This window comes from Acipenser ruthenus, chromosome 18 (assembly GCF_902713425.1).
Source record: "Acipenser ruthenus chromosome 18, fAciRut3.2 maternal haplotype, whole genome shotgun sequence".
In the NCBI taxonomy this organism is placed as follows: domain Eukaryota; kingdom Metazoa; phylum Chordata; class Actinopteri; order Acipenseriformes; family Acipenseridae; genus Acipenser; species Acipenser ruthenus.
Genome location: NC_081206.1, coordinates 28,124,495 through 28,137,393, shown reverse-complemented (window position 1 = coordinate 28,137,393; position 12,899 = coordinate 28,124,495). Strand labels below are relative to the sequence as shown.

Here is a 12,899-nt window from a genome sequence, read left to right as displayed (position 1 = left end):
ATAAAGCTTGTAGGATCTCCTGCTGGAATTGACTCTTTATCACTTACACTACCCCCAAAAAATATTGGCACATTAATATCCTCACACCCGTGGGGATAATGCACTAAAGAGGACATGTTTTGACCTCGGCACTGTTGGTGCAGGGATGGAAAAAAACGTTTGAGCAATTGTTTAAAGCCAGCTTAAATACACAGTACTTATTAATTAGGCTCATAGTAAGACTGTGTGTTTCCATTCTGTGGTGTTTTCTGGTAGGGTTGATTTATTAACATCACGAATACTAGACTCCAAGTGTTTAACAATTTTCTAGTAACTCTTGAGTATAATTAGTCAAACCTAGTGGGTTAAATGTGCGTGTGTAATACCCTGATGAAATACACTGACTGGAACAAATGAAATGTGCAACAAAAGATTAAAACAAAGTTAAACAAGGTATTTTACTTAAATTTACTCTAAATAAAATCACAGTTTTCTTTAAAAAAAATAAAGTACCTGTGCTGTTAGGTTTCACAGAATGAAAAGAAAAACTGTCCAAAAGGATGACATGACAAAAGCAATGATTTAAATGGTCGGGTCGATAAATGTCATTCTTTTGGACAGTTTTTCTTTTCACAATGACCACATATTACTCTTGCATAGATCAAACATGAGATACAACATTGTATTAAAAAATGGTATGAACTCTTAGCATATATTTTGTAAATTACTTTGTATAACTTGGAATACTGTTGCCAACATACAGTTCAGCCTCAGAAACATTAGAATTGATGCTGTTTTGGGGGGGAAAAAAAACAAAAAAAAAACACCATTCAGCTAACCACTACTCGAAAACAATAAAAGATGCATAAAGACAGGTTGGAGTCAAATATAAAACTGAATCTAACTGAAATACAATATAATTTTAAATGGATAGCCTTTCTAAAAATATGATTTTCAAAGTTTAAAAAGTCTTGATTCAGTCCGAATTCAGCCTTTCTTGGTTTTGCAGTGTCTATTCCTCCAATAGGATTACATACTTAAAAGATTAAAATAGTACATGACATATAGTGGCACCAAAAGTGAATCAAACAGTTACCCTAAGTTCTGGCCAGCATATTTACAGTGCTGCCATGTAAAAGAAAAAAATAAAATAAAAATAAATTCCTCTTTCAAAGTATCCTCCCCGTTAAGTGTTGCTATCTCTTGAATTCTTACTGTTGTATACTATATTTATATTTGCCTTTACTACTACACCTCTGCAACATGCCTTAAAAAGCGTGATAGATTATTCAATTCTTCAAATCAACTGCATATAAATATTTTTAGTGCCATGCTGCTGAAGCATACTAATATTTGGAAACAGTAAACATTTTTCTAATGAACGAAGATCAATAAACATACATAAACTACATTCACATATATGAACTTTGTACTTCCATTTATACTTCAATAGATTCTCCCATACTAAATTATAACAGTTGTATTTATCTTTATTAATTCCAAGAAAATATTTATTTAAAAGTTGTAAACACTAGTTTCAAGCTTTGTCATGATAAAACAAAATGTAATTTACAATAAAACATATAACAGTTTAAAGCAGTATGTAAACAATTCAGACTGGATAATAATACTAGCCTTTATGTGACTGAATCTCTTTCATTGGCATTAAACTGTCAGAGCATTTAAAAAACCTGAACAGTAAATCGTCAGACATTAAAATCAATTTTATGTATCACTGGCTTTCAAAAGTAATTCAGTGACAGAAAGTTTGACAGCATCAAAAATCTTCATCACTAATGTCACAATCTGATTTTGAATCTCTTTTACAGGACTCCTCTAGAATCTCACAAGGCTCATTTTGATCAGAAACAAGCAAGGATTCTGCTAAATTCTTTCCAAGATCCTCCACATCCTTTGACCCTCCATCTACTTCATTTTCACTGTCGGGAGCAAGCTCCACAATAGTGAAGTCGCTACTTTTCCCTTTGTGAGTCTCAACCTGTGGCTTTTCTTCCAAACCCTCAACTTGTTGTTGCTGGTATTCTGGTAAGGCAGTAGGATAGCTATGTTCTGTACATAGTGAAGTAGATGAATAATTAGATATTACACCATTCCACAAATCTTCACCTAGCACATAAGCACTTTCTGTGTTATTCCTTGTGTCAACTCCATTCAACTTCAGATTTTCAGAGTGCAAATGGGTTGCCTCCCTGTGTCCAAATAATGTATTGCTTTCAGTCAGCCTTGAATATTTATCATCAGAACTGCATCCAAGATCATCTCTAAGCACATCCAGCAGGTGGCACATTTTATCCTGTATAAAAAAAAAAAAAAAGTGTTATCCTATAAAAAAAACTTAATAAATTAAAATGTTGTAGTCATTACAGTTGCAAACATCATAAAAAGCACTGTATTCAGGATACATGAATCTGCTGTGTTCCTACCTTGTCTAGTCGATGTTTATTCTGTTCTACATGCCGCTGAAATACACGTTCTAAAACCCTAGGGGGATAACACATTTGCTTTAGTTGTGAAATGTTAGATACTGAACATTAAACTTTAATCATCAGCATTGCTTTCAAGTTTATCCAGATGTATTATGTAACATTCACAAGTCAATGGCTGTTTAAAATTTGTGGATTTGTGATTATCTGCATTGTTATTTCATATACAAAACAAAGGGTTACAGGGAATCCTTGTCATGAGATGTGAACATTTTCAACTCACATTTTATGACTAGTATGTCGGGTAAGTTTAAGATTGAGGACTAGTCCTAATTTTACACACCCCAATTAGCACTAGGTAGTGCAAGGGTCACTGAAATCAGCTTTAAGTGTGCGAGCATAAAATCGGTAAAGGACAACAGTTTATGCATGTAAGCATTTTTATCTGCCTATCCAACTTTATCAAAAGAGTTAATCCTAATTAACAATGCTGCAGAAACTGAACATACCTGTTAGAATACAATCCCATTGTCAAGATCTCGTTTGTTACGTCTGCAACAAATTTAAGGTACCTCAACTCTTCTTCTCTGTATGATGAAAAAATTAATCTTTAGTGCATGCTGTTGATATAGGGGCAATTCCATGACAAACCAGGACCCTTGGTCCCCTTTTAGTTGTGCTCAGAATATTTTAGTTGTTCTCTTGTTTTTTTCTTTTAATGTTTAATTCAGGATTTGAAAATATTTTAAATAAAACACCATTGATAAACTGCTGCATCCTGGTACCTCTGCAGTAGATCACATGGTATGATTGCAGCTTTGCAGAGAGTTTGAAGCACAACTTGGTTAGCACTCCTGTAAATTGAACAGATACTACTTGCATATTATACTCACTCAGCTTGGACTTTCCTCATAGTTGGAGACTTCATTCTATCCGGTGTCAACCTGATGGAGAAAATGTTTTGATTTTGCTGTCTTTGTTGTATTTATTTAATTTTGTTAAATATGTAAACAAAAACTATACAATACAGCATATTAGCATTAAAGCAGGTATATGAGAAATAACTAGTTGAATTAACAGCTGTTCAGCCATAAAGAAAAACAAACTAAACCACTCCACAGTACATGATTATTATTTCATCAGGAATGCTGCACATTTATTTCCATTTAGTTATAAATAACCCTGTTATGTTCCAGTATGTCCCATGTAATTATTGGCCTGTGAGTCACAGTTTGCTCATCTGAGTCATTACAATATTATTCAGTAGATTTAGATGTTGAAGATGTGTTCATTTTACTTAGAAGAATAAAATAAGCAGACATAGATAGGTCAAATTATTCTCTCTGCCGTGATGCTTGTAAACAGACTTTCTTAAGAAAAACATCTTCATCTATTCTACATGAGGCTGATGGTTTCCATGCCTCGGATGTAAAATAAAGCTTCCAAAATGTCCCCTTCAACATTAAAACAAGCTAATAACAGAGACTTAGACATTGTTTTTTGACATTCAAGACTTACCTTGAGAAAGTGTACATGTGGTCAGTATTTTCCAAGCTGCTCTTTGGTTCTTTTATATGAAAACCATATCCTGAATTTTCTCCAGCATCTGCTTCTTCATCGGACCACATATGTTCAGTATAATCAGCCTGTGTGACACAAGGCACAAGGAGACAGATGTTTCCGAACTCTTCTATATTGATAAAGGGACAAATACTCTTCTTTGAATTAAGGTTTGTTGTCAAAAGTTTTTAAATAAACAACTTTACACAAACCAAAGTACCTAACATTCATAGTGATCAGAAAGCTTTATGATTTAACTCCATTACATTTTTTGTTACCATTTACCTCCAAAAAGCTTTCAAACGGTATAGTTAGAATAATGTCACTGACCTGTTGCACAACCCACTCTGCTTCAGTTAAACACTTTTTATCTTGTGAGGCAGTGCCTGCTTCACAGCTAAAAGGGAAAACAAACCATTTTAGAGCTATGTACAAGTATATACAGAATAGCAGAATACTCATTTGCAGTGACCAACTTGATGTATAGAGGTTGTGCCGAAGTAAACAGATGTTCATTCTCATGTTAATAAATCCCCGGCACAGTATACATATTTAGGATATTGGTCTCTGAAAGAAAATAAACAATAAATTATATTCTATATCAACAGAAATTATTTGTATTTACCTTTCCTCAGTTTGTGTATCCTGGTTTGTCATTATCTTGGCCTCCTGGTTTAGTCTTGTTTTATCTTTTTCTGGTTTCCTTTTGGGAGGGGTACAGTACCTGTACTGTGACAAAAATGATTTGTTGTCCTTTTTCAAAGTTCTTGGGATGAAGAGCTGTTCTTCTTTGAAATTATGAGAATGCTTTTCTAAAAGATCTCCACTGTAAGTTTTCTGCTTTGGATCCTGAAATGACTTGCCAGTATTTTGATTTTTTAAAACGCTGCCAGACGGACTGTACACAGAACACTGCCTTTTAGAAGTGGAGCTTCTATAAGTTAAATCTGAACAAGAGCGGTAGTAGATCTTCTGAGCATTTTCTCTGGTGCTGTCATTCACAGACGGATGTGCCTTTGAATGGGGAAAGATTACAAATCTCGGTGATGAAGCAGGTCTGCTTTCAGAATATGGATAAAACTCCTCAACACCATTATCTTGCACTGGCACGCTATTCTAAAAAAAACAAAAATTAAAAGTAATAGAACCTATTTAAATATCATGACACACATATTCAGAAAACCTGACAGCTTGACAGAATTCTTAAATATGGAACTTTTCTTGCAGGATTACCAAATGCAGTGTACTGTACAGCATTACCTATATTTATTGTACGGCCTAAAAGTTGTCAAGGCAACACAAATAAAGCTGATAACATCACAGAAGCACTACTAATAAAAATGAATACTATATTGCACATGTTATGATCTCAAATAAATTAGGCTGACATCTGCACACTTTCCAGATGAGTAAAACCTGTATTTCATGATCCATGAAAATGTAAGGGGTTTTGTATTGAGGCATGTTTTGGTAAATAAATATGCACAAAATGAGTAATCAATATGAAGCATTATTGGTTGTTCCTTTCATTAATGGTACAATGACATCTCTCACGTGATTTATCCTGTTTAAAACAATTACCCCCTTATGTAGATGGTTGATCTGGGCTATACAATTATGCATTTTTTAAGTTGCATATAAAAAGATTGGCTCCACAGTTTTATTGCAATAAATTATTTACCCTTTTCAAGTATCAAAGCAAAATATTTTATATAATACAAAAGCACAATTATAGTATCAGGCTTAGTGCTAAGAAAACAGAAAAGGCAGGGGTAATGCAATTTACAAGCAAGTTCTTTACTAATAGGAACCTGGCTACAATATAATACAGCATTATCACTACACCAATCATGAGTGATTTAATGCAGTGTACCAGGATGCAGTGTTGCTGATGAGTCAGCAGGTCTTACACACATTTTAAATAACTTGGTACTGCATCCAGACAAGCAAATTAAAAATGCCGTCTTTACCAGGTTATAGCGAAAGTGAACACCCTTCTGTTCAGGTAAAGGCAAAGAAGAAGCTGCCCAAACTCATGAACACAAAACCCTTGTGAAACCAAGTATGCTGGTTTCTCATCTTGATATCAATATTTAGCCTTCAGGTAATGCATATGACAGAGAACCATCCATACAGGTAATTTCATCACAACAACAGGAATGGAATTATGATCTCAGAGACACTTGGCAAAAACTGTGTAATAAAGACCCTCAACTGTTTTAATGGCCAAGGTTCTTCAGACACTAAAAGATAGTAAACAGTGCATTTGTTGTCTTTGTAGTCCTATCCTGGCTACAGCAGCCACATAAACAGTTTTCTAGCAAAGGTGTTGAAATTGCTCTGGCAGGCATCTGTGTAGTATAATTTATAAGGAAATACTAAAATAATAAATCAAAAATACCTTAATAGTTTCAGTGGAAGAATGTCTGCCATTACTTCTGTAGCTCTCTCCTGCTAATGACCTGGCAGCTAGAACTCCCCTCTTATACCGGTCTACCTTCTTTTTCACCTTTTCCCTTCGCTGTTGGTCACTGTCTTCAAAAACAAAATCACAAAACAAATAATTAACAGTTTGAAATAACTGCCCTCATGGATTTAAAAATCAAAAACTGTACTTGGTTGGTATGTGTACTTTCATACATTAGAATACAAGACAAATCTGAGGAGCCACAATGCACTTCAAGTAAAGAAGCCCAAGGCAACAGCAGAAGCTTTACAAAAACATGCAGCCTCCTCACAGTCAAGACTGGATTCAATCTTAGAAATGAAACCCATTATGTAATAAATAAAGAGTTTAACATAAAAAGTATATATAGCAGCCAAACATTTTGTTCTTAACTATCGCCCAATCGTCGAGCAGGTAATGCCCACTGCAACCGATTTTCCTTAAATAAAACCTGGGTTCAAACTACAGGATTATTGAATTTGAAAGAGATAACATTTCTTTAAGTACATCATGGTGTTCTTCTCTCTTGCACTGACTGAAGTTGACTTAAAGACATTTTCTGTACAGAGCTCATCAATCAAAATAAATGATGATTCCCAATTTGATACCATGAAGCCCAAAGCAAATATTCAACAATGCTCAGAGCAGAATCCCATTACTGTACAATGCCAATAAAAAGCTCAATTTATTCATGGGCATCAGTAAAAGTTGACACCATGATACAGAATTCACTATAGACTTTCCTAAATTAACAATAGAGGATATAACTACTGTTAAACACATTGCTATTCATCTAAGACCAAGTTGACATGTCGGAGGAATAATCAAGCTTTGTTTTTTATAAGGTCTTCTATCTACAATATAAACAAAAAGTAGGTGTGTATGTTTTATTGACAAAATGAAATGACATGTTTTTAAATACAGTATTGTCAACTGTAATTAAGTAGATAATATACCTACATTTAATGCTGGCTAGCAAACTTTTGGGCACTGAATTGTCCACCAAAGCTAAAATTAGAAAGAACAAATCAAATTATTATTATTTATTATTATTTATTTCTTAGCAGACGCCCTTATCCAGGGCAACTTACAATTGTTACAAGACATCACATTATTTTTACATACAATTCCCCATTTATACAGTTGGGTTTTTTACTGGAGCAATCTAGGTAAAGTACCTTGCTCAAGGGTACAGCAGCAGTGTCCCCCACTGGGGACTGAACCCACGACCCTCTGGTCAAGAGTCCAGAGCCCTAACCACTACTCCACACTGCTGCCCAGCAGCCACAAATTAATTTGAATAGGCTGTCAAAATGCTACATTTAAAGTAAATCATACCAGAGTTTTCTTGTTCATAATACTCAAGGTTTCCAGTTGCAATTTGAATACAAGTTTAGTTTAGATATATTCTATTAACTTTAATTTCTTACCTTTGGCAGAGATGACTTTCTTATAATGGGCAGACATATGGTCTTGGACTAAGTACTGCATGGTTGAGCTGCTGGGCGATCCAATACAGTAAGCTAAAATGAAATACACAGACTTGGGCGTAAATGGGTGCGTTGGGAAACTATAAATACATTTTATAGCCACATCGTAATTTAAGGTAATTTTATATTTCAATTGCTTTTCAGGTGAACAGCACACAAAGCATACAACACAATTCAAGTATATTCATATTCAATTGCATTTTTTTCACTGATTTAAAATAAAAATATTATACAAATAAAAACGAAAAAAAAAACACTCCATACTAATAATGTATTGATTATTTTTTTCTCTCTTCTTTGACATAACATCATAAACTGTATGTCTGATATTATAGAAAAAATGAGTGGAAAGTGATAATGAAGTGAGAGGCAACTATTACTAAATTTGTATTCTCATTCAGTGTTGCAAAAGAAAAAGACGACAAGTTCAACGGTTTTCTTGGCGTATTCTCATACTGTATGTGGTTGGTGTGGAGTGCAGTCTATGCCAGCTTGATTTACTTACTGCTCATTGGCGCCTTGAAAATTTGAAGTGAAAAAGAAACAACTAAAGCAATTAGCCAACTGGCAGGTCATACTTTCTTTAGATACACACAACATATGTCCATAACTTAAGAATCAGAATTTTTTTAAAACAGTTTTACTTACAACTGACTATAACTTAGTATTTTTTTGTTCTTATGAATGTTTTATTATCATTTGAATTAAAGAACTATTTAACATATTGGGCCATATAACAAAAATGTAACACACTTTGTTTTATAAAATGTTTGGGATTTATTGTTTTCTCAAATGTTTCAAAGTGCTGCCAGAATAAAGTTATACAATACAAACACTCTTAAACTGTTTTTTAAAACGTGCGAGTGATAAATAATACAGCATTGTTTATTTATAATTACGGCACTGGTCTTTGCTCTCTTCCTACTCTGCTATTTGCAGTTTGTCTCGTCCTAAAGGTCTTCGTGTTTAAATAGTACTAAAAGGCATCTTAGGGTGCGCCACAGAAGGATTAAAATTGTTTAAAACAAGCTTTGCCAATGTGTTAAAGTTGCATCCCTTTTACTTTCAATGTGAATTTCATTTTTTTTTTTTTTAATCTAGCAGGTGTTAACTGGGGTACCTCACTGGCATTTAATTTAAGTTAAAATAATAAAATCTGGTGTTATCTATCTATCTATCTATATATCTATATATCTATATATATATATATATATATATATATATATATATATATATATATATATCCCCCCCCCCCCCCCCCCCCATGACTCACACAGCAATAAATTAAGTTAACGTAATAGTTACGTGGTTTTTGTATCCCATGCTCCGTCTCTTGTTTCAGCGAGATATCTGTTTGTATGCATAGCCTCTATTCAACAACTGTACCTACTGTTATTTTTTTGTCCTGACACTGTGACCCATAACCAAAACACAAAACAACCCACATCTTCCTCGTCGCCATGGAGGTTGCTACGCAGACGCCATACCGTCAGTCCTCATAACGAAAACGTACGTATGTACGTCATTAGTGTGTAGTGCGGGGAGGGCGTGCTCTGTATCGTGTGAGGTTGTGGATTCCAATCGGTACGCGAAAGGGATGGTGTTTCCTTGGCCAGGGAGGGGGTGTTTCCCAAATAAAACACAAGGCATCCCTTTCTACCAGCCTGCATTCAGTTAGGGTAGCCTTACTTTAGGGTTTTTTCTTCTGCATCGAAACATGGTTCAAGTAGCTGACCTTGCCATCTACACTCACTATCAATGCAGTAACACTTTTTAACAGGCAAGTCCAGAACTCGGGATGACGCAACGCTTTCTATCTGTGTATGTAGGCTATGCTTTTAGTTGATCTAACCCAGGAGCACTTAAGAAAATCAATTTTCAGACCCCATGAAAAAAAATAAAGCTTCGAGACAATAAATAAATAGAGTTTTAAAAAAAATGCATAAAACAAAATACATACAACATTTTGTATAATTCACCGTTGAAAGAAAGACTGGAAAATTCGATTTCCCAAAGCTATGATGTTAAATACTTCAATGCCTTCTAGAAATATTAAACAGATGGTCGATTATAACTGGAATAATGTCGTGATAACCAGTCTGGTGGGTACTACCAACTGTGTCCCCCCTGAGGATTGTCATAGTAACAGCACGCTCCAGTCTTCGCCTCGGAATGCAGAAAGGCTGCTTTCCTGCTTAGCACGACGATGAGAGTGAATGTATTGCTCTGCCTGTACGTATGCGTTATTGCGTTCCTGGTTGTAAATGCTGAGTTTGCACGAATGAAAAACTCAGCATTGAAAGAAAATCTGTTTTGGTCATTTTTTTTTTTTTTAAATACATGTGTTCGGAATGGTGATTAATGAAAGGTTTCTAGGGTAAAACATTGTTAAATGACTTTCCATGGTCCTGAAGTGTGCCCTGCAGAAACAGTAGATTACTAACTGTGGAACAACGTTGGGTTCTGTGATGTCTTTTTATGATACATTTGCTTATTTCACAGTATAGTACTTTCAATGAACCTGCAAATTCAACCGTGTGTTTTTTTAAAGGACGAAACCACATTCACAATTGTATCCATTAATTCTTCGTCTTCTGTTGTCCTAACCTCACTGCAACGGCAGCTTTATTAAAATGCAGTCCATGTTCACATCTTGGAATCGGATATACAGCCTTTCTCTCCTTAAAAGGAATACTGACTGCAGCACCCTGCTATGTGGTAGCAAATACAAGACACGTGCGACCGAAATGTGTTCCCAAGAAGATATAAAGGAATTAAGATAAAGATGGTTCTGCTAGGGGTTTTCTAGTATAATATTTAAGTTTACTTTAACCAAATACACTTACTGAAAAACAGCAATAGAGGATGTATTTCAAATCTAAATATGTAATATGTATGTGACAGATGTAGTCCATTTATCATTTTTGAGAAGGGATGATATTATTTATTAATTAATGTTAAGGGGCAGTGTAAATTCAATTTATAATAAAACAAATAGCAGTCTCAAGGGTCATTCAACATTAAAGCACAACCTGAACAATATATATTAAAAATCCATATATTTATATCTTTTTTCATATATTTATTTTCTTTATTGCATTAAAAAAAAAATAATAATAATTTCTAAAATGAAGTTTAAAGCAAATGTGGTTGGTGCCTCAAAGCCACCACACAATGTGGATATGCAGTATTGTTACTGTCTGTACCTCCCAATCCTCCCATTCATCCCTCTTAAGGGTAATCACTATGGGATTTTGAGACATGCAATATGGAGAATCCTCCAGACATTAAATATCTAATAAGAACATAAGAAAGTTTACAAACTAGAGGAGGCCATTCAACTTGGCTTTGTGGATGGGTGCGTGGACGGCTGTGTGGATGTGTTGATGGCTGTGTAGATTGCTGTGTGGATTGCTGTGTTGGTTGCTGTGTTGACCATTGACAGCTGTGACGATGACGATGATGATGATGATGATGTTGATGATGATGATGATGATGTATTTCATGCACTGTTTGCCAACACAAAATAAATTACCCCATGACCCCTTGTATAATTACATTTATAATTATCAAGCCAGACACAAAATAAACAATAACTGTATTGACTTTCTATTAAAGCATTTAATTATTCTGTATTTTGAAAGACTGTCAACTGGCGACTCAAGAAACAACTTTGTCAGTTCCACATTTAATTAAACTATCATCAATGTTCTTCTTCTTCTGTAACTTCCACTCACTTGATGGCATTCAATATTATTCATTTTAATTCAAATATAGTTGAGGTCCTATTTGTTTTTTTAATGATACAATGAATCTTGAATGAGATTCAATATATATACTGCAGTTAACTCAACACTAATAGCTGGGTTTAAGACCAGTATAGGTTACAGGAAGGATTACAACATCAGATTTCCTTATGAGATCACATGGGAATATTGCATTATAGGAACACGTCAATAGTTGGCTTAAAACCAAATATGATATCACTGGATGTACAGTTACAGGATTTATTTCAACAAAATACAGAAAATTAAATGTTGAAAATCCTACTAAATGCCAAACATTCTGCTTTGGCATCTTCCTCTCACAGACTGTACATTTACATGTTGTTTATTTAGAAGTTATTTAGACGGCATCTGCAGGACATTTTACTCGTTCTGAAAGCTGGTCAAGAAGGTCAAGTGACCCATGATTCTGTAGCTTGAGGTCCTTTGTTCTGATCGCTAGAATGTAAATGACAACATTTGTAGAAACTTCACATTCCCGAAGAAGTTTATGCTAAGACTGCAGGGGAAACATTCCCATCTGCTGATATGCAGCTGGACACTGCAGAGTCTTTCAATGAGACAGGAATCCCCTTCCTTTAAAATCAATCAACCTCTGACATTTCCACATTAAACACTACCATGTCTGGCATAAGGATGTGTGTAGATTACAAATGCGATCTTTCTGGATGGTTTACACCTGTTCTACTTTTATAAAAGAAAAATTCAAAATCAAATTCAACATTGTTAAAACAGTCACAGAAACTTAGAAGGATGTTTCTAATTGTCCTAACCAACGTGCTGTCAGCATGTCATTTAAAACATTTCTAGAAGGTCATGTCAGAGTTGATTCTAGTTATTGCCATTCTCATTCTGGTTACCTGTTCTAAGGTGTATTCGCTTCTGACAAGTCTGTCTTTCAATATTGTTATACTGTGGTGGGCCATCACAATTATTACTCTTTGAAAATGCTTACCATGTTCCAGCAAAGACATGTACAGTACAGCTTTTCATACTGGAGTATAAAAAAGTGCAAAACCTTCAGTACACCTAGTAACCATGGTGATCAATCCTATCTCAAACCTTTCCTTTAGAGCACTGCTATGTACTGCCACCAAGTACTTTCATCTGGAGAAGTATAGCACAGACCCTGAACTGATAAAGAAACAAGACTGGATGAAATGGTCACTCCCATATCATGAATAACCACCACACA

General features: G+C 34.8%; 1 protein-coding gene across 7 annotated transcripts; it reads right to left on the bottom strand.

The window, feature by feature from the left end:
- Positions 1-418: 418 nt before the first annotated feature.
- Positions 419-9,465, bottom strand: LOC117418127 (spermatogenesis-associated protein 7-like). Of its 7 annotated transcripts, none has more exons than XM_058991801.1 (11): positions 9,225-9,464; positions 7,860-7,952; positions 7,390-7,437; positions 6,385-6,518; positions 4,609-4,997; positions 4,314-4,380; positions 3,942-4,069; positions 3,317-3,367; positions 2,933-3,010; positions 2,424-2,481; positions 419-2,293 (listed from the first exon to the last, which is right to left on the bottom strand). In XM_058991801.1, the coding sequence occupies exons 2-11, from the start codon at positions 7,918-7,920 to the stop codon at positions 1,757-1,759; spliced, it is 1,551 nt and encodes a 516-aa protein (XP_058847784.1). In that variant the 5' UTR covers positions 7,921-7,952; positions 9,225-9,464; the 3' UTR covers positions 419-1,756. The 7 variants fall into 7 exon arrangements, with proteins under 7 accessions (XP_058847784.1, XP_058847778.1, XP_034761301.2 ...); XM_058991795.1 differs by having other exon boundaries at positions 4,609-5,099; positions 9,193-9,463; XM_034905410.2 differs by having other exon boundaries at positions 4,609-5,099; positions 9,225-9,463.
- Positions 9,466-12,899: the final 3,434 nt, after the last annotated feature.